The following is a 22,500-nucleotide window of genomic DNA, read 5'->3' as shown; positions in this document are numbered from 1 at the left end:
CCTAACCTGGGAACCCTGAATATGCTTTATGCTTCACTATAAAAAAGCCAAAATAAAGTTCACAATAAAAGTTCAAAATAAAACCACTTGCTTTTTACTTTTTACTTTTACTTCAAATACTTAAGTACATTAAATATCAGAAAATTACTTTTGATTCCTTAAGTACAGTATATATCAGATACTTTAAGACTTTTACTTAAGTAATATTCTAAAACAGTGGTCCCCAAACTTTTTCTTCCGAGGGCCAGCTTACTATGCCTGGCTGTAAGAGAGGGCCAGAGACTCGGAGTATATCAGTAACCATAAATAGCTTAGTACTGTGAACAACAGCAGTCTACCTTAGTTGAATATTCCATTACATTTAATCTATAGGCTATTGCAATTTAATACCATTGTTAGCTGTGTTTATATTGCCATCATGCAAATTAAATAATAAAAAGACACTTTTTGATCAGTGCATTTAACCAAAAAATTAGTAACTGAACACAAATTAAATAATACTAATAAAAAGATCGGTTTTTGCATTCAAAAAAAAAGAACCAAAAGTATTGCAGCTAAGTATTAGCATGTAGTCCCAAAAGTATATTTCATTAAAAATGTGTGAACTCTGAACACTGAATATGTAAAGTTCTCAAACTATGAGAATTTTATGAAGTGCTGAAGTGGTCTGAAATGACCACCATTCTAACTTTCACTCACCTGAACTTGTGAACATTGTATGAACATTTGAACAAATAAAAATAATTATCCCAGAAAGTCCCAGAAATATGACTTGAATATAAGTTAGTTAGTTAGTTATTAACAATTCATTTATAAACTTTTAGAATACTTTGAGCACTGATGGCATAGGCCTCTTACATTGTTTGCATAGGCCTACATTTCATTCCGTTTTTGATGGCAAACGCGAAACAGCGCCAAAACAACCACCAGTGGACAAAAAAGAGTATTACACGTGTATTGTTAAGACTCGCCATAGAGAATGAATTGACGAGGTTGTAGTTTGACGATGTCGTACTCCCGTGCGGGCCGGTTGCTATATACCACGGACATGTTTTGGGGGGCCACCCAAAATGAGGTGGCGGGCCGTAGTTTGGGGACCACTGGTCTAAAAGGTAACTTTCACTTCTACCAAAGTCTTTTTCTAGTACAATACTTGTACTTTTACTCAAGTATTGCTTTCTACTACTTTATACAACACTGACTCTGATACAGGTTAGTTATGGTCCACTCTGATACAGGTTAGTTATGGTCCACTCTGTTGCACTGATACTAATACAGGTTAGTTATGGGTCCACTCTGATACAGGTTAGTTATGGTCCACTCTGTTGCACTGATACAGGTTAGTTATGGTCCACTCTGATACAGGTTAGTTATGGTCCACTCTGATACAGGTTAGTTATGGTCCACTCTGTTGCACTGATACTAATACAGGTTAGTTATGGGTCCACTCTGATACAGGTTAGTTATGGTCCACTCTGTTGCACTGATACAGGTTAGTTATGGTCCACTCTGATACAGGTTAGTTATGGTCCACTCTGATACAGGTTAGTTATGGTCCACTCTGTTGCACTGATACAGGTTAGTTATGGTCCACTCTGATACAGGTTAGTATGGTCCACTCTGATACAGGTTAGTTATAGGTCCACTCTGATACAGGTTAGTTATGGTCCACTCTGATACAGGTTAGTTATGGGTCAGCTCTGATACAGGTTAGTTATGGTCCACTCTGATACAGGTTAGTTATGGGTCAGCTCTGATACAGGTTAGTTATGGTCCACTCTGATACAGGTTAGTTATGGTCCACTCTGATACAGGTTAGTTATGGGTCCACTGTGTTGCACTGATACTGATACAGGTTAGTTATGGGTCCACTGTGTTGCACTGATACTGATACAGGTTAGTTATGGGTCCATACAGGTTAGCTGTTAAATGCAGATGCTGTAAGCCGTGGGATTAAACAGACCATCTTAGAACCATCTCAAACACACGCACACACACACAAACGCACACACACAGACCATCTTAGAACTATCTCAAACACACGCACACACACACAAACGCACACAAACACAGACCATCTTAGAACCATCTCAAACACACGCACACACACACAAACGCACACACACAGACCATCTTAGAACCATCTCAAACACACGCACACACACACAAACGCGCACACACACAGACCATCTTAGAACCATTTCAAACACACGCACACACACACAAACGCACACACACACAGACCATCTTAGAACCATCTCAAAACGCACACACACACAAACGCACACACACAGACCATCTTAGAACCATCTCAAACACACGCACACACACACAAACGCACACACACACAGACCATCTTAGAACCATCTCTTCATTTATGGGCTGAGCATCTAATGTCATCACAGAAGAGTGGTCATGACAAAGGAGCTCTTTCTTTCTCCTCAGAACACAGAAGTGGCCTCACACACACACACACACACACACACACACACACACACACACACACACACACACACACGACACGCACACACACACAAACACAGAGAGGTCCTGGCAGGGGAGCCACTCTTAAGTGCTCTATTTAAGGCAAGACTCTGGGCTGTGGGGTTCAACTAAATTACACACACACACACACACACACACACACACACACAGACACACACATTATATACACACACACACAGACACACACTATCAGTAGCAGCACAATGGAGGGGTGTGTATGGTAATGGAAACACCGCAACACGGAGCGGGACCTACAGAAATCAACATGTACAGAGTCAACAGGCACATGAACCAATCACAGAGAGCCATCAGGCACCTGAACCAATCACTGAGAGAGCCATCAGGCACCTGAACCAATCACTGAGAGAGCCATCAGGCACCTGAACCAATCACTGTCAATGTTGGTGAGTTCACAGAGGCCACTTTACAGGTAACTGGGTATGCGGGCGGGCGTGCGTGCGTGTGTGGGTACGTGCGTGTGTGCGTGGGTACGTACGTGTGTGCATGGATGTGTGGGTACGTGCGTGCGTGCGTGTGTGTGTGTGTGTGTGCGTGGTATTGACGTGCGCAGGTGTGGGTGTGTGCATGCGTGTGTGTGTGTGTGTGCCTGCGTGGGTGTGTGGATACGTGCGTGCGTGGGTGTGTGTGTGCGTGTGTGGATACATGTGGGTGTGTGCGTGCGTGCGTGTGTGGATCACGTGGATACGTGTGGGTGTGTGTGTGTGTGGATACATGTGGGTGTGTGCGTGCGTGTGTGGATACATGTGGGTGTGTGCGTGCGTGTGTGGATACATGTGGGTGTGTGCGTGCGTGCGTGGGTGTGTGGATACGTGGATACGTGCGTGTGTGCGTTCGTGGGTGTGTGCGTGCGTGCGTGGGGATGTTGATACGTGCGGTGTGTGCGTGCGTGTGTGGATACGTGCATGTGTGCGTGGGTGTGTGCGTGCGTGTGTGGATACATGTGGGTGTGTGCGTGCGTGGGTGTGTGGATACGTGGATACGTGCGTGTGTGCGTGGGTGTGTGCGTGCGTGCGTGGATACATGTGGGTGTGTGCGTGCGTGTGTGGATACATGTGGGTGTGTGCGTGCGTGGGTGTGTGGATACGTGGATACGTGCGTGTGTGCGTGGGTGTGTGCGTGCGTGTGTGGATACATGTGGGTGTGTGCGTGCGTGGGTGTGTGGATACGTGCGTTCGTGGGTGTGTGCGTGCGTGTGTGGATACATGTGGGTGTGTGCGTGCGTGGGTGTGTGGAATCACGATGCGTTAATTGGGTATTAATGCGTCGCGTGTGTGAATGCGATGCGTTCGTGGGTGTGATGCGTGCGTGTGTGGATCACGTCGCGGTGGCGTGGGTGCGTGCATTAAGGTGTGTGGATGCGTGGATACGTGGATACGTGCGTGTGTGCGTTCGTGGGTGTGTGCGTGCGTGCGTGGGGATGTTGATACGTGCGGGTGTGCATGTGTGCGTGGGTGTGTGATTGCATGGGTGTGTGGGTACGTGCGTGCGTGGGTGTGTGTGTGTGTGGGTGGGTGCGTGCGTGTGTGGGTGTATGGATACGTGTGTGTGTGCGTGGGTGGGTGCGTGCGTATGTACACATGCGCGTGCATGCTTGTGCTTGTCCAGAAACATCCTCTCACTTCTCTCACAAACACACTGCTCTGCTTGCTGTCTGTTCCTAGGAGGCTAAGCACAGCTCCCCTGATTAGCTCAGGGGACTGTTGAGTTTACAGACGCTATAAACAGGACCAGTTGTGTCCGCTGGGACGCCCATGGTGCACCAGAGGCCAGTGACTAGAAATCTCCGGCTGAGCTAAAGGGCAGCAGCTAAAGGGCAGCGAGGGGAACTACAGCGAGCGGAACTAAACCCAGGGGAACTACAGACAGAGGAACTAAACCCAGGGGAACTACAGACAGAGAAACTAAACCCAGGGGAACTACAGACAGAGGAACTAAACCCAGGGGAAGTACAAACAGAGGAACTAAACCCAGGGGAAGTACAAACAGAGGAACTAAACCCAGGGGAACTACAGACAGAGGAACCACAGCCAGGGAGATAAAAACAAGAACTGCCTCTCAGCACGGCCTGAAGTCATTCTGCTTTCATTACTTCAAGATCCTGGACACACAGATCCTTCACAGATCAGCACTCATACTGTACATATAGAACACAGATCCTTCACAGATCAGCACTCATACATACAGAACACAGATCCTTCACAGATAGGCACTCATACATACAGAACACAGATCCTTCACAGATCATCACTCATACATAGGTCTACAGAACACAGATCCTTTACAGGTCAGCACTCACAGATCATCACTCATACATACAGAACACAGATCCTTCACAGCTCAGCTCTCACAGATCAGCACTCATACATCCAATCACATCATACATCTTTCTCCAGGAGGAGGGCGAGAGGGATGGGAGAGGCTGAGCACGGGTCAATATGGAGCTGGACAAAATGTTTATCTTTGTGATTTTTGTCAATCTGACATTAACTTTTTCCGCCACCACAGCACTGTTTAGCCGTTCCATAAACACAGAACACACAGCACTGACCGAGGTCAGGCTATTAATCTAAATAACACGAGCTCCATCTCCGCGAGCCGACCCTGCGGGTGACTGCGCCCAAAGCATTAATAACCGCGCGCACATCCCAGTCCCAGCCGCGAGAGCTTGTTTAGAAATGTGTGCACGAGTGATAACGGAACGCTCATTCTCTGCCCACGAGCTCCCCTTGGCTTTACCATATAAGGGCGCAGGGTCTCGAGCTGGTGTGAGCGGCGCGTTAGGGCTGGAAAAGTCCGTTTAGACAAAAACAAGCTCGGCTCGCCTTTTCGAATCAATTAACTGCCGCGTGATGACTCAAGAGCAGGTCAGCTCACAGGACTAAGTACTGGTGTATGGAAATACCCCACAGCACAAGTTGATCAGCTAACCGTTACCTGTGCGCTTATGAGATCAGCCCCCAACTTCACTACTCACTACACAGAACATTCCACTGTGCATTGGAAAGGTAGAGTAAAGGTCATTGCTCTGTTGTATATAATATATAAATATAGCCATATCCAAGACCTACTTGAAGCAATCTTCCTATAATAGCACAGAACTGTTCTGGTGGTCACATATGGACAAATTCTCATTCCACGTTTCCAAGTGTCCGAGTTTAAGAGTTCATATCAGCATTACACAGGTGATCTTTACCGTCGTAACAAAATCCTACGCACACGCTGCATAGCCTCGAGAGCCTACCAACTGCTATATAAAAGGTAGACCGACAGAACAATTTCCATCCTTAAACATCCTCAAAAAACGATAGTCTGACTGCTTTATTACACGATCACTGCTACCAAGACTATCAATATCAGCAGCGTTAATAAAGCAATACGTCATTCTTCTTTTTCTTCTTCTAATTATTATTATTAGTAGTATGATGATGATGATGATGATGATGATGATGATTATTATTATACCTGGTCGATTTGTATGGGGCGGTGCGCATCCCCGTCGCTCTGGCGGAGGCTGAATCCCCAGGGCGCGCCCCCGCGTACCGTCAGGCAGAAGTAATCCCCTGTGCCCATGCTACCGGAGCTCGCGGTCAGCCAACGCTCATCAAGTGGCACAGGAATGAGAAGACTCCAAACTCCTCACTGAAGCGCGAGCAGCGGACCGACCCATACCAGCAGCCTCGCGGGTCCGGCCCGCTCCGACGTCACGGGGAGGAACCGGCCAAATAAGTCCATCTGCAGAAGAAAACTAAACACACACACATTCTCTCTCTCTCAAACACACACATATACAGGTTGGAAAGATGCCAAACTGTGCGTATTGTGGTCCCCATGATCGGACTACGGCAACGAACTGTTTTCTCCCCTGTTGCTCATGTTGCCAATAAGCGAAAGTAGCCTAATGTGACGACACCTTCGGCATGTTAGACGGCACGTCTAATGCCAAAAGAAGGAAAGTCTTCCACTGAAATTGAATACACCCGCTGTTTCGATCAATAGATTGATAGATAGAAACGTTAAGACCTAAATAGACACAAATAAGCTGGAAGCATTTTCAGACTTTGAAGCAGTGAGGATGATGTCACTGAACACACTTGCAGAGCGGTCAGTAACCAAGGATCTTAAAATACCCTGATCTTCATATAAACTTGAAAGATGTGTTTTCCTACTTTATTTACAAAACGGATAGGCTACTAGTTTGTAAACCACCAGTCAGTTGAATGATTTTTTTGGTTTTTTTTTGTCCTTTGTCTTGTTTTGTTTTGTTTGTTGTCTGTGAGTTTACTTCAAACTATGAGTTGAGTTTCTTTATTTAGTGGTTTGTGTATTGGAACACAAGTTATACTTGAGCTTTGATGCAAATAACAACCTTGCTTTAAGTTCAATAAAGCATTGAGAAAAAAAAGTAACCAAGGATCTTTTGGAGCACTGTCAAAGCTTGGGCTTATTCGACTGTATAGGCCCTGACTCAGACACACACATGCTGTAACTGCAGATTAGTTATAGCCTAGATGTGCTTTCCATCAATCCAAACATTACGTAATCATTTAGCAGCATTCACACATTGATATGACGTGCTTAAAACAGCATGGTTGTCACAATTGATGAGCAACGTTGTGTCTCTGTACTATATTAGGGAGATCTGACCTTATGGAGCCCAATATGCCGCACATAAAGATTGGGATAAATGGTAGATAATTGGGATAAATGCAGAGACCAAATGTCCCTCACGGGATCAAAAGTGTCAACAACAGCTCGTGCAGGCCGTGGTTCTGTCCAAACTCTACCATTGCAATGCATTGTTAGCTGGCCGGCCTACCTGCTTGCATAGTAAAATCATTACAGATGATTCAGAATGCTGCAGCAGCTTGTCTGGCCTTTTCTCAGCCTAAAGAAGACACATGGAACTCCTCTGTTAGATGGAACTCCTCTGTTAGTTACTCTCCCATGGCTTCCTATAGCAGCCAGAATTACATTCAGATCCCATTCTCTGGCCTATAGGACACACACTGGATCTGCACTTTGCTATCTGAATTCCGTGATCAAACTCTACGTCCCCTCTCGTCCACTGCGGCAAGGGCGTAGGTTTGGTCTCAGCTTTGGTGGGGACACATCCCCAACTCCTGTTGTCACAATACCAACATTAGTGTTTCAATACCAATACTAAGTGAAGAATCTCAATTTCGATACTTTTGCGATTTTTTAAAACTTGATTTGGTTTGTGTGATTTGTGAGATCATTCACATCAGTGGCAATCATAGAATTTGATTGACCCTCCACACACACACACACACACACACACACACACACACACACACAAACACAGACATACATAGAAAGTGATGGTTGTCATCAGTGTTGGGCAAGTTACTTCAAAATCGTATTATGTATTACTCATTACTGTACTTTCAAAGTAATTTGTTACATTACAATATGTATCTGAATTGTAAGGCATTACACTACTATTGTATTCCTTTTAAGTTACTTTTACCAAAATATCTAGAAATATGAATTTGGAATTCTAAATGCAGTTTATTATGCTCAATGCAGCTCATTGCACTTCTAATGGAGGGTGATGTGGTATAACATAATGACTGAGCTAGGCTTCAGGCTAACAACAGTAGAATGCAATAGGCACAGTGATGGCTCATGATGCAATACAAGGAACAATCATAGCCAGAATTTTGTTAAAAGCAGACCAAAGGTCAAAGTCTGGTCAATTGTGATAGAAATGCTGTAACTTAGGCTTAGGCCTACTCATTCAAATTAACAGAGAGCCCACTACCTGTATATTGCAACCCAAAACTTAGACATGTCAAGATTTCTGAAACATGTAATATGTATTTCAAATACAAAATAGTATTTTGTAATTTTTATTTTATTGTGTTGAAGGAAATGGCTCTGTATTTTGTATCAAAATACTTTATTGGTGTGTATTTTTGTATTTTAAAAATACTGCAAAATACTATGTGAAAAACACTAAAAAAAGTAGATACTACTTGATGAATAATTGGTAATTAGGCAACAATGGTTAATGTTTATCGCAATCAGCTAATGTGAGAACAGCTGTGTTCAACGACATTCACAGCTTTTCAGTGACGGCCTTTTGCTGAAGCTTCAGCTCTGGTCTGAAGTATAAGTATATACACTCTTTTGATCCCGTGAGGGAAATTTAGTCTCTGCATTTATCCCAATCTGTGAATTAGTGAAACACACTCAGCACACTACACAGTGAACACACAGTGAGGTACCCACTAATCACGGCGCAGTGAGCTGCCTGCAACAACAGCGGCACTCAGGGAGCAGTGAGGGGTTAGGTGCCTTGCTCAAGGGCACTCCGCCCGTGCCGTGCCTACTGATCGGGTTTGAACCCGCCAACCCTCCGGTCACAAGTCCGGCGCTAACCAGTAGGCCACGGCTGCCCTGAAGCACTGGTGTGAAGTCGACGCATGAAGTAAAGATGAGCAAGGTTACCTGTGCAAGTTCACATAAGGACACCGACAAAGGCAACAATGTCCTTTTGTATCCAAGCCAATTAACAGAAAAAATGTCAGACATCTCAATGAACCACAATGACATCAATAGATGGTAAGGTGTTGAGTGTGTTTGAATTCCCTTCCTTGTAGCATCCTTTTCTGCATTGCACAGTGGGGAGAAGTTACATTACATTACATTACATTTGGCTGACGCTTTTTAACCAAAGCGACTAACAACATGGTAAACAGTAAGTTTTAGAACAATTCTCACAATTTTAGGACAGTTTAAAAACATTAGAGTACAGTAAGAATAACTGCGTCGGTGAGTGCTGTTTTTAACAGTTACTTGTCAGTTTAAAACGGCTGGTGAGTGCTAGGATCAGTAAGACTTGTTGTAAGTGTTGCTATGAGAGTAGATGTTCTCTAAAGAGCTGGGTCTTCAGGAGTTTTTGAAAGTGGAAAAGGATGTCCCTGCCCTTGTAGGAACTGGCAGTGTGTTCCACCAACGAGGAACAACAGATGAGAAAAGTTTGGATTGGCTTGAGCGTGCGGTGGTAGAGCTAGGCGCCGTTAGATCAGAGGGGGAGCGGTCTGGAGGTAGTGTAAGTCTGTATGAGGGCATTCAAGTAGGTGGGAGCAGAACCGGAGACTACTTTGTAGGCAAGCGTTAGAGACTTGAATTTGATGCGGGCGCCATAGGTAGCCAGTGTAGCTGGATGAGCAGCTGGGTAACATGTGCCCTTTTAGGTTGGTTGTAGACCAGGCCGCCCGCGTTCTGGATCATCTGAAGTGGTTTCACTGGCGCAGGCTGGGGCTGGGAGACCTAGTCAGGAGGGCCAGAAGTTGGGTAGCATCTTGAGTCAAGTAAGTCCTGATTTTCCGTATGTTGTAGAGTGCGAAACGGCATGACCGGCGACTGAGGCAACATGATCTGAGAAGTTTAGTTGGTTGTCGAGAACAACTCCTAGATTTCTTGCAGTCCTGGTTGGTGAAACAGACAGGGAGTCAAATTTGATGTTGATGTCGTGGTGTATGGTAGGTTTAGCTGGGATGACCAGCAGTTCAGTCTTTGAGAGGTTCAGCTGGAGGTGGTGTGCCTTCATCCATGTAGCTATGTCTGAAAGGCAATCCGAGATCCGTGCTGAAACCAGGGGGTCGTCAGGTGGAAAGGACAGATAGAGCTGTGTGTCGCCTGCATAGCAGTGGTATGAGAAGCCGTCTTGAACGGATAATCTGTCCCAAGGAGGTGGTGTAGATAGCAAAGAGAGGGGCCCAGCACTGAGCCCTGGGGACCCCTGTGGTGAGATGGTGAGGTGCAGATAGCTGACCAAGCCATGATACGTTAAACGAAAGGCCCCTGTGAGGTAGGATTCAAACCAGGAGAGAGCAGAACCGAGATTCCCATGTCAGCGAGTATAGAGAGAAGGATACGGTGATTAACCGTGTCAAAGGCAGCCGATAAGTCAAGCAGGATGAGTTCTGATGACCGAGCGGTCGCCCTGGCTTTAATTAAATACCTTGTTTAATTAAATAACAATTATATTTCCTTATTAGCTGCATACTTGAGGTTGGAGATATTAAGGCAAGGCAAGTCAAGTTTCTCACATACTGGAAGTTCAAGATATACAGCCTTATGATTTTCTTATTCAGTTCTACACTGGACTTGAATTACGAAATTCGGCACAGATACACAATTATGATTTTGGCCTATTGATTATAATGTGGTTAATTGTAAGTATAAGTATATTTTAATCTCTGCATTTAAGAAAATATAATCTCTGAATTTATCCCAATCCGTGAATTAGTGAAACACTCAGCACACAGTGAGGTGAAGCACACACTAATCCCGGCGCAGTGAGCTGCCTGCAACAACAGCAGCGCTTGGGTAGCAATGAGGGGTCGGGGTTCGAATCGGCAACCCTCCGGTTAGGTTACAAGTCCGAAGCGCTAACCAGTAGGCCACGGCTGCCGAATTGACAGCTCTGTCAGTCAAATTCAATATCAAAATGTTTTACTTTGGCCTTTTATGGGGTATGTAGGCCTATTGGCAGACAGCCCTGGTAAGGGACCGTTGGTTATTTATAAACGGGATCACCGGAGGGATTTTGAGTGCTTCGATCAAAAGTAGCATTACCCTCCCCTGTCTGCTATGTAATTTTCAACGACCATCCAGCAGCATTTTCAAATATGACATGTCCCTCCCTGGCTAATAGTCGATGTCTTCCGCCCACGCTCTTACGCGAAAACACATCTACTTATGCTACCGCCCTTAAACCAACCTCTGCTTTCTGATCTTACACATCACACTTCACCAAGATGGTGGCCATTTCAGTAGATTTACTCACTAACATTGTTGTGGAAACACAATAAGCATGGAAACTAAATGCACACTTCCTGCAACTGCATTAGCCTAACGAGAAAAGTTACTCCTCTAGTAAGTATTCACATGAAATAAAACAATAAAACATTGAGACCATTCAACAAAGCACACTGGGTAATAACAAATTCAACACATGAACTTGTTGCTATGGACTCGTCTCTAGGCTTCCTCAGTCATTGTAAAGCTGCAAGCTGAACATTATCCAAAACTCAATTTCTCAGACGAAGGCCAATTTGGGAGCTTACACTCCTTCCTTCTCAAATGACTTGAAAAGGCCGTTTGCACAATTTCACAAATAATCACAGGGACGAAAAAATACCTAACATGCCAACTTTTTTCCGGTTTATCATTTTAACGTTCCCGCTGTCTTGCCGTTTTAATATTTTTCCGTAGAATATCCCATATTACTGTAATACTCTCATAACATTAGTCCTGCATTCTGGCCTGTCTCTGTGTTGTCCTGTTGTTACCCTTGCCCTTCCAGTGAAACAGATGTATTCAAATCATCGCTTTTGCTTGCTTGAATCACGAACTCAGAGTGATGTTAACCTAGGCCTATTTAGGTTAACGACGTGGTTGTCGCGGAGAACACGATTCATTAGCGCTTGCAGTGTTCGGCAGTAGGCTATGCCTACGTCGCACCGCCAGGCTACTCAGCTAGACAAAGAATCGTATATTCACTCCAAGTTGGCCTACCATAACTTACCAACTACACTGTAGACCATAAACTGGCTATTTATATGACCAAATGTATTTGTTCAACTTTATGAAGCAGAATTACGCACTGCTACTTGGAACGTAACACATTTGTGTTGGCATGAGAGAGAATGACAGCGATTAACAAATTGCACTTGTTGCTGGTTACCAATAAATAGGCCTACTATATATGTTTTTGCAAACAATAAAAACAGAAAGGATGGAGACAGCAAAGCTAGAGATGGGCAGGAACGAGGTCAATTGGTATTAGAAATGCTTGTCAAAACGTTAGGAGCTGGATGTGTGGATGAATGAAGCACAAGTATGTTAAGCATGCACACTGTTTAAAGTTAGGCTACACGGTAAACTACAAGTAAACCAAAGTTAAATTTAGCTTTTTAGGGCTGGATAAAGTTGACCAAATGGATATAGGCTGTTAGGCGTGAATAAAGTAGGCTACTTTGTGGCTCCAACCCTTCCAACGTTAATGGGGACCTAATGTTGACATTTTCCGTATTTTATTGAAAAACCGGAAATCTCCTTATTTTCATTGTTCAATGTTGACAGAGCTATGGAACGAAAAGAGAACGTTATATGGCGACAGAAATCAACAATCAAACAAGCCACTTTGATTTTTTGCTGTTTTCATTAATACAAAAGATGGGTGACCCTCCCTCCTAGACACAAAAAAGTTAGGTGACCCTCCCCTTAACAAAGAATAAAAAGACATGACCCTCCCCTATTTTCCTCCGGTGACCCCGTTTATAAATAACGAACGGTCCCTAACTTACCGTTGTCGTTGACGCACCTGCTCGCTTGACTGCCACTGCAAAGTAGCCTGTGCATTGGCATTCTCCATGCGTGTAGCCTGCGTGTCAGATAACCCTGACATTTCTTGTATTGTCGTGCTGGCTGTCGGAATGATCAGCAGTACAAATAAGTTCGCTAAAATATTGGTGGGGACAATTTTGTCATCTTAATCATACGTAGTCTGGTATATCATACGTAGTCTTAATCATACGTATTATATCGTACCCAAGCACGACGCAAGTCTTAATAATACTTTTTATATCGTACACCCAAGTCAGTGATGAATTTTTCGATATGATTCCATGATTCCATTGGACATTGTGCCCACTGGTGTGGCAATTTAAAAAAACAAATAGGTGCGATCAGGCGCTTGATTGCTATCTTACACACTAAAAAATCATTACGCCACTGACCAAGAGAAACATGGGCTACAGTATAGCAGTCCTTAGCAAAGAGTCCCAGGCAACGACTCATTTTCAGGATGAATATCCTAACGAGTTTTATGCAGTCATTCGAACGTTACTGGGGTAAGTTCTGCTTTTTTTGTTTTAACCCCCTAGTCAGTCAATAGTGAATGAAAATAAGAACTGTTTTTTGTCATTGCCTATGAGACCCGGTGAAGATAGTTTCAGTTCAGTTGATGTGTTCAAATAATAGGCTAGTGCAGATGTATGGCTATATTCTGCTGGTCACACACACACAGGTGTTAGTAAACCAAATGTAACCTGCGTTGTGTTGAACCTGCGCGATTCAGCCCTGCACACGCCCGGACTCGAACCCGCGAACAGCAGCACCTCGAATTGGGAGGCAAGCACGCTAACAATTGAGCCAACAGCCCAGGCTACTGGCTCGCATGCCAGCAGCACTCTTGAGGTTGAGAGTGAAGTTTACCAACGTTCCACAAGCACAGCTAAGCTAGCTGGCATCCTTTACACAAATATTAGTGGAATGTGCAAGCATTTCTTCAGATGAGCTGACTGTCAAAATACCAATGCGCTGTTTGATGGTGCGCTGCTGGCTCTTAAGACAGATGTTATTCTCATGGGTACAAAGCCAGGGGCGGAGCTTGAGGGGGTGCGGGAGGTGCGGCACGCCCCCGGCCCGGGACCCGTAGAGCAAGGGGGCAGGCGAATTCCCGGAAGTAGAACAATCGACGTAGGCTGGAGGGACCACCTCTCTGCTAACTCCCATAGAAGTCCATTCATTCTAGGATTTTTTTGAAATACCATAACTTCATATAACATATATCCTGTGCCGATATTGTAGCTTCTGTGTAATCCACATAAACACTACAAAGGCAAAACAGACTCCACTACCACGTCCATAACGTTGGTTAACTGTAAGAAGAATGGTTAGCTTGTTCAGTTGGAGGGAAGCTAGCTTTGACGTAATCTCTCTTTCGCGCCGTAGGGAGATAACCGTATTGTTTGGATAAGAAGCTCAGTCCACCTTACTGTCTATGACGGTAACTCATAAGCAAAACCTATACACGAATCGTGTGATGTTGAGGTAAAGCATTACACAGAGGCAACCTAATAATAATAAAAAAGTAAACCTAATTTTTTTTTAAAAACGGCACTAATCATTACAGAGGTTTTTGATGGATTGACCGTAGGTCGGAAAAGTGGAAAGAAGATTAGCTTCAAGGCTATAACTTTTTTGTTTTGTTGACTGTTTTTGAAGATGATCATGTATGGTAGCTTCAACATTAACACGACTTGGTGAGGATGATATTAATAATAATACATAAATAAATGTTTAACTTTGATGACTTTGAAGGCGAAGGAAGTGTGAGAAGAATTTCTGTGTATCTATCATATGAGTTACAAGATTCAGTTCGATGGCTAACGTCACGAAGTTAAGTGTGAGTCTGCGCAGTACTGGGGTGACCAACTGAAAAATAGTTCTATTTGACTCAGTGCCCTCCCATTGAAAACGACGGAGTCTGTTCGTCCATTTCTTTTACTGTCTATGGGTGCGAGGGCGCCCCTCATCCACCTCCGGGTAAGGTGGGACGGGCCTCTCCCACGGCACAAAGCCGGAGGAGCTAAGATCATGCAAACGGTTTCTTTTCAATAATTTTCATCAGAGTGGGACGTAGGCTTATAGGTTGCCCCAGTCAGGACTAGTTATGACTCACGGTTGCTGAAAAGTTTTGAAATTTACTTTGATGATTTAGTAGGTGTAAAATATTGAATAAAATGTTCTGCTGTATGACTGGCTTTATTTTAACTCTCATATTGAACTTTACGACGTGCAAATTTACAAAATTGGATCAACGATATTGTCTCCTACAGGCGTCAATGAGAGAACACTTACACTTACATGATTTTGGTTTCGATTTTCTAATTGGAGTAAGTCTTTGTGACAACACGTCATGATACATTTGATAATGTTCGATCGTTGTTTTGGTATGAAGCATATTTTACGTAGCCTAATGAATGCGCTCTAGAAAGTGAAAGTATAGTCCAGGCAAAGTAAGGTCTGACCCAAAACTAATTGCAACAGAATTTATTTTCACATTTTTATATTTCAATTGGTGATCTAAACACCATAGTAAAAGTCCATGAAAATCCAGTTGGTGGAAATATGTTAAAATGAGGGTTGTTTTATGCATTATCCTTCAGCAAATACTGACAAAACTGTAATTAGAATGTTATAGAATAAGCATTCTAAAGAATATCTGACCCCATCTAACTTAACATGGAATTTTAGAATATTGCATTGTTGAGGAACATTCTTTTATTTTCAAAGAGTTAGTACATTTCTCAGGCTTATTTCAGACTGGTTTGTTGCTAATTGGTGTCTATTTTTACATTTTGGCCCTTTGAATCAATGGAAATGGTTGTTGAGTCTTTAAATAGAGCCAGTGTGTTTTTGCATGTAAGTGTTCCACAATGTTAAAGTTGTACAAACACATAGTTAAGCATTATTTAGCCTAGGAAAGTGTTTTTGGTGGTCTGATTTAGAGGCCACTGAATCATATACAGTAGGCCTATCACACGAAAGTATCAGTCCATCATTTTCCAAGACTTATAGTAATTGACCTCTTGCCTGGGGGTTAACTGAGAGACTGTCTATCCAGTCAGAGGGGCCTGTATGATGCCTCTTTACTTTGCACAATTTTGGCTAAAACAGTAATCAGACAGCACAGTATGTTTATGTAAGTGAATGAATAAAGGAAAATTATAAAGGCAAAGTTGAAGATGGACATGATAATGTCCAAATTCGACAGAAAGGTGCAGATAACTGCAGCTAGCCTCCAAAGAGGTGACTGTTGTGACGTCTGGCAAAAGGTGCATGCTATACTAATAAATATAGTTTAAGCTTAATAATTAAAATGCATGCCTATGCATGGGCCATGGTTTTACCAAAATAATAGAACAGCCAAAACGATACATATTCTAAAAGCATATGCCCTGTAAATGAAATATAGCATTAATCAACTTATGTCCCATCTTCCTTCATGCATAATACATACTCCTCTATTCTGTATAGGCGAATCAAGTGAACAGCTGATACATTTTGGCCTGCACTATTAAGGGAAACAAATTAAACATTCTAAACTACATATTTTCTAAAAGCATATAACCTCTAGAAGTGATGTGACACCAATTAGGACATGTCCCATCTTCCTCCATGCAATGCACAACATATTGCCCTCTATTCTGCAAAGGCGAATCTAGTGTACAGTAGATACATTTTGGCATGTACAGTCAAGGGAAAACAAATTAAACACCCTAAACTATATATTTTCTGAAAGCATAAACCCTCCAGAGGAGATATAACACCATTTAAGATATTTCCCATCTTCCTCCATGCCATGCACATACATTGCCCTATATTCTGTATAGGTGAATCTAGTGTAAAGCGGATACATTTTAGCCTATACTGTCTATGAAAAACAGAATTAAACACCCTAAACTATATATTTTCTGAAAGCATATACCCTCTAGAAGAGATATTACACAATTTCAGACATTTCCCATCTTCCTCCATGCCATGCACAATACATTGCCCTGTATTCTGTAAAGCTGAATCTAGTGTAAAGTGGATACATTTTGGCCTATAATGTCCAGGGAAAACAGATTAACCACCCTAAACTATATATTTTCTAAAAGCATATGCCCTCTAGATGAGATATAATACCAGTTAAGTATTATCTTCCTCCATGCCTTGGACATGGTACATATTCCTATATTGCATTTACTCTGTATTAAAACACATTGATTTTAATATATCGCTGAAAAAGCTAGAGCATTCAAAAATGTTCAATGTTAACATTTAAAATCATATTATTGTTTAATTTGACCATCATTTGTCCTCAGATTCACCCCTGTGGGCTGAATAGTAATTGATATATAGGGCTATATTTGTCTAATATGCAGGGTCACTAGCAAATAGCTTAGGGTTTGTCCAGTCCACATTGGGTGTGGTTTTGTTTTCAAAAAAGTCCCGCAAAAGGTGGATCTTATGTTTCTTAATTAGTCATGGGTGTGTTTTGGGCTTAACATCCTTTAAACTAATGAGAGTGACATCTGTCATTCCCTTTAACAGCAAGCAGTGCCTTCAAAAGCGAGATCGATATTTTGATAGTCACGGCGTTATGTTCCCCATTGTAATCGTGTAATTTGTAAACATGGATGTGCACTGGTGCACGTTCCTGTGGACGAGAAAATCAGGGTGTAATTGTGCACTCGCCCATCACTGTTGATAATGCACTCTTAAAGGGACACCAGGCAACGTTTAATTACTCATCTACGTAGAAGTCGGTATATGGTTAAATGACTCATTACAGGGCTTAATGAAGACTCTCTCGCCTGCCCCTACTGCCTGTAGGAAAAATATCCCATTGTAACCTCTTGGCAGCCATTTTGGTGGCCATCTTGAAAATGACCCCTTTCTCAAAGTCAGATTTTACTAGATTTTTAGTATGTTATTTAGCATGTCTAACAGTACCAGAATCCATAAAAAAACCTTTTGTATCATTTTTTTGATGTTGAACCCTATATTGACCCGCCTAAAGTTACTCAACTTGCACTGGATCATCTTCCTGAATGTCAATATTAAGTGTGGGCAAATTTCTAAGTCAGCACCTGTCAGAGGCTACATTCAATGTTTTGCACTTTTATGTCATCACATAACCAAAAGTATTGGTTTTACCAAAAATAGTTGTCAATATTTTAAACTACAAAAATACATACCTATAAAGTATTTTGATACAAATTATTCAACCCAGTCAAATACAAATTACGAATATACGATATATTTTGCATTTGAAATATGGAATACATGTACCATAAATACTGCTCATCCCTGTAGGCATCACTTGTTCTGAGATACCATGTTTGGTTCAGGAGATATAATGAAGAATATAGGTGTAATTCAGTTATAGTGGAACATTTAATAGTTGCCACAACGACCATTAGGGTTTTTTGATAATGTTTTATATCTGAAAATGTTCAGGGCTCCAAACTGTACAAGTTCACCAAGTTTCATGCTTATATGAAAGAATTTGACCTAATTTCACATAACCCCTGTACTATAAAAGTTCAATAAAACTGCCAAAAGTGCAGCTTTTCGCCATTGACCTATGCACACATAATTCCAATTTTGACAATGTTCCACCACTTGGATTTTCATGGACTTTTGGTGTGTGATTTGGGAAGGTGTCATGAACTGAATACAACAAAAATCATTTCTGTTGCAATTAGTTTTGGGTTGGGTGATTTTTTCACATAGATTGCCTGGACTAGTAGCCTAACCTAGGCCTAGGCCTATGCGCTCTGTGTCTGAGCTGTCTGTGCACGTCCGCAATTGATTACGTTCCTCAAATGGAGAACACATCAATCCCATGGTATTTTTTGCCCTAAAATGCATGAAACATGCAAGTTCAAAATCCCGCCGGTACGTTACATCTCCGTTTCATATTTGCCTAGGCTACTAGCCTACAATAAATTAATTGAACGAACTCAACTGACAACAGGTATATCTACTGATTCGGTCATTGAGACTACATAATACAGACTACAGAATACAGTACAACAAACTTTATGTCTTTCTGAAGTTTATTTTTGTATTCCGGGGTACAGTAGACTAGTTGCCTAATGTCTTGACAACAGTTTTTCTTACCGGCTTGCTGTTTAAACTGACTGCGCCGCTCTGAACTTTCCTGCCAGGTTTATGACGTAAACCGCTACATCTCGGCTCTGGCATTGCCTAAACTCATCGTGTGGGAAATCAGATTATCTGTCAATATTGGGCTTTGAAAGTAAGGGATATTTGCTCAGTAGGCCTAATAGTAGGCCTAGGCTAGGCCTACATTTTGTAACATTTATAGAGAAACCGAGGGGAAGTTAAATTAGAAATCGTTGGAAATTGAAAACACACACCTACAAAAAAAGATTCGGGGCTCTTAAAAAGAGATTCGGGGCTTGCCCCCGAAGCCACCCCCTCGCTCCGCCAATGCAACCACCCAGCAGTAACTTCTGCATTCAGTGAGATTTGCACCGCCCTAATTTTATTTTTGACTCTTCCCGTCACCGTTGCAACCTCTGAGCGCTCATTCTCCAAGTTAAAGACCATTAGAAACCACTTGAGGAGCACAGTGGGACAGGAGAGACTGAGTGGACTTGCCATGTTGTCCATAGAGAATGAGAGGGCAAAGAAAATGGACATAGGCCTACACAGAGCATCGTGGACGAAGTTCAGCGGAGCTAAGGCTCGTCGTGTATGCCCTTCAAATAAAGTGCTGCGTATTATTATTGTTTTATTATTAGGGGTCATGTAGCCTAATGTTTTTGTTGTTCTCTTGGTTACACTTCATGTACGTTCGACGGACTTCAAAATTACATAGTTGCTCTCCGTGGCGCTGACGCTTGCAAGACACGCTGTTGCGGGCATGTGTAGCCTATGTTGTAAAATTATGTTATGATGAGTTTAATAAAGGGCCCGGTCATGTGCCCCGCCCCCGGCCCGGCTCTGACTTGTTCCGCCACTGTACAAAGCATAGATATAGGCCTACTGACAGTATATATATATCTATGAGTACAAAGGATGTTACGCCACAAACACATCCATGACTGATTTACACACACAATAACAACCCTTTAGTACAATGCACCCGGCCTCTGATCACAAAATCCACTTCCATTGAACATCCTGCTAAATTGAATTTAGGCTTTTACCATTATTATTATTATTATTATTATTATTAGACTATTTGATGTGATTGTAAGTCGATTTGGACAAAATCTGTTGATGTCGTTGGTAGGCCTATTACTTACGCAGACACTAATGAAAGTATTCCATGGCGATCATCTACTGTATTTTTTTCTGTCTCTAAAAGGTTATTGTAACACGTTTGCAAACTTTTGTCAGCACTATATATCGCATATACCTGCGCATTACTGCTAAACATACCAAAGTAGACCAAGTGGTGGTTCTAAAACGGGATTTTAAAACGTTTGTAACAGGCGCAGCAGAATCAGGCCTCAGCAGCCAGTATCGCAGTCCGAAGCTTCTCTCATTTCCTCCTTCCCGGTCAGTAATACGGGGCTGCGTTACAGAAACATGCCACAGCAACATCTGTGCGCATCTGAGTAGTCTGCTGGCTGTCTCGCGCCCTGCCGAGTGCGCACTATGGCCTCTGCTGCTGACGTGTAGTGTCTCCCCTCCTGCACGCATGCGCAGTCGCCCCAGAGAAGTACGCGGTGCGCTGCGCATTGGAGCCGGTGGCGTGCGGGAGTTTGACGTGGCACTACTCGCCGTGCACTTTCAGGATTCCGAGCGAAGCGGACGCTGCCCAGTCTCCCATTCTACTACTTAGGTAAATAACGACACTTTAAAAAAACTAACACCCCACTATGACAATGCATGACGCCATGTGTATTTTCTTTTTCTATAGAGGTTTGTGATTGCCTTCCGTAGGGTTAATCGTGGAGGAAAAGTTTAACACCTTAGCTATTTCCGTGTCGTGATCTAGAGTAGCATCATCCTCCTTCTCACAGCTGTCTGTTGGTGAAGTTTTGCGTGTTGTTCTCTCATAGTGTTGGCGATGCATTGTAGCCAGAAATGTAGGCTAATTAAGCCTCTTTTACAGTGACTAGAAACGTTTATGTGACGTTTGGCTCATTTGTTGATTGTGATGCAAGTTCGCCCTCATAACGGTCTTTGACGTGGCATATGGGTGCGAGGCTGGCCGACGCCGAAAGACACACCACCGCTGGATGCCACGGAAGACATCTCATAAGAAACCCATACGATTTCTCATAAGAAACCCGTTTATCTGTTCAGGCAGTAGGACATGTATTCCGCTCTCTACAACATCTCTCTTTAGGAACAGCTTCCGATCTGCGGCCACAGGCGATCTGTGGCCAGGTGAATTCAGCCCTGTGCCATGAAATGAAAACAAATGCAACTCTTCTGCTACTAAAAGGCAAAGCTAAAATGCAATCATATTGTTCAGATCGCTACTTTAATTTATGCAGTGCCACTGATTGTCCTCATACATAACATATAGGCCTAGATGCAGTTTGTGACTGACTCATTGGGGTTATACACACCTAGGCCCGTTAATTACTGGTGTTGCCTGCAGGCGACAGAAATCGTGTTGTTATTTTTGTCAGTTTTTTTTTTTTTTTTTTTTTTTTTTAAAGTGCTCAAATACAATCAAAGTGTTCAAGAGTTCAATATTAAGAGTAGAGGCCATTTACAAGGTGTTTTTTGTGTGTGTGTGTGTGTGTGTGTGTGTGTGTGTGTGTGAGGGTGTGTGTTGTCTTACCCAGCAGCTGATTGTGTTATCACAAATGACCCTTATCGCAATCTTCCAGTTCAATACCAAAGGTCCCATTTCCACGTGTTAGGGGAGAGAGTTTGGAAACAGATTACTTCATGAGTCAGTGTGTGTGTCTCTTTCAGTTTAGAGATGTAACACACACACACACACACACAGTTACACTCAACTGGAAGTATATCTGTAGTGAAGGTGAGTTAACATCCATATCAACCTCACATGCCCCTTACACAAACTCACTGACATGGCCTGCACCCCCCTTCAATCCAAACACAGAGACGCAATATCCACTTAGGCAGCACACAACTCCCCTTCACAAACGCAATAGGCAGCACACAACTCCCCTTGACAAAGCACAGACGGCTTAAAATAACCCTTTATAGTGAAGAGACCCTAAACCTCCTGAACATACATGAGTTTCCAAACAGGTTGCATAGACAGCAGGAGTCTCTAGTCCAGTGATGGAGATGGAGACAACTCAGTGCTACATCGAGATTCCCATCCGGTCAGGTAGAGCAGTGTTTCCCAAAGACTGGGTCGCAGGAGATTTTATTCGGGTCATCGGCACAATTTATGTTGTCTAATAGGCCTAACTTAGCCAGGAAAGCTATCAGTTTTCTATTAGGATATAGTTTGTTTACCACAGTTACATCCCTCTGTGCAATTTTGCATTTAGAATAGCTCTGAAATTGGGGGGCGAACGCGTCGCAGAGGGAACAGCGTGCATCTCACTCACAAAATTAAACATTTCTGTGGGGCGCCTGCCATGGACCTCGCAGTTGCAAAATGCAAGGGACATGAATCAGCCTATTTGCACAAAC

General features: G+C 42.9%; 2 protein-coding genes across 2 annotated transcripts in view; one reads left to right on the top strand and one right to left on the bottom strand.

The window, feature by feature from the left end:
* Positions 1-21,009, bottom strand: part of LOC125289332 (synaptopodin-2) — a 76,308-nt gene extending 55,299 nt beyond the window's left edge. The window contains 2 exon segments of the mRNA XM_048236086.1: positions 5,989-6,271; positions 20,843-21,009. Of these exon segments, the coding sequence (XP_048092043.1) occupies positions 5,989-6,096 (108 nt within the window). The 5' untranslated portion in view covers positions 6,097-6,271; positions 20,843-21,009.
* sec24d (SEC24 homolog D, COPII coat complex component) overlaps positions 20,386-22,500 on the top strand; it is a 53,883-nt gene continuing 51,768 nt past the window's right edge. The window contains 1 exon segment of the mRNA XM_048236084.1: positions 20,386-20,713. The gene's annotated coding sequence lies outside the window, so the exon portion shown is untranslated.

This window comes from Alosa alosa, chromosome 24 (assembly GCF_017589495.1).
Source record: "Alosa alosa isolate M-15738 ecotype Scorff River chromosome 24, AALO_Geno_1.1, whole genome shotgun sequence".
Classification (NCBI taxonomy): domain Eukaryota; kingdom Metazoa; phylum Chordata; class Actinopteri; order Clupeiformes; family Clupeidae; genus Alosa; species Alosa alosa.
The sequence above is the reverse complement of the archived record's forward strand: the minus strand, read 5'-3'. Positions and strand labels throughout refer to the sequence as shown.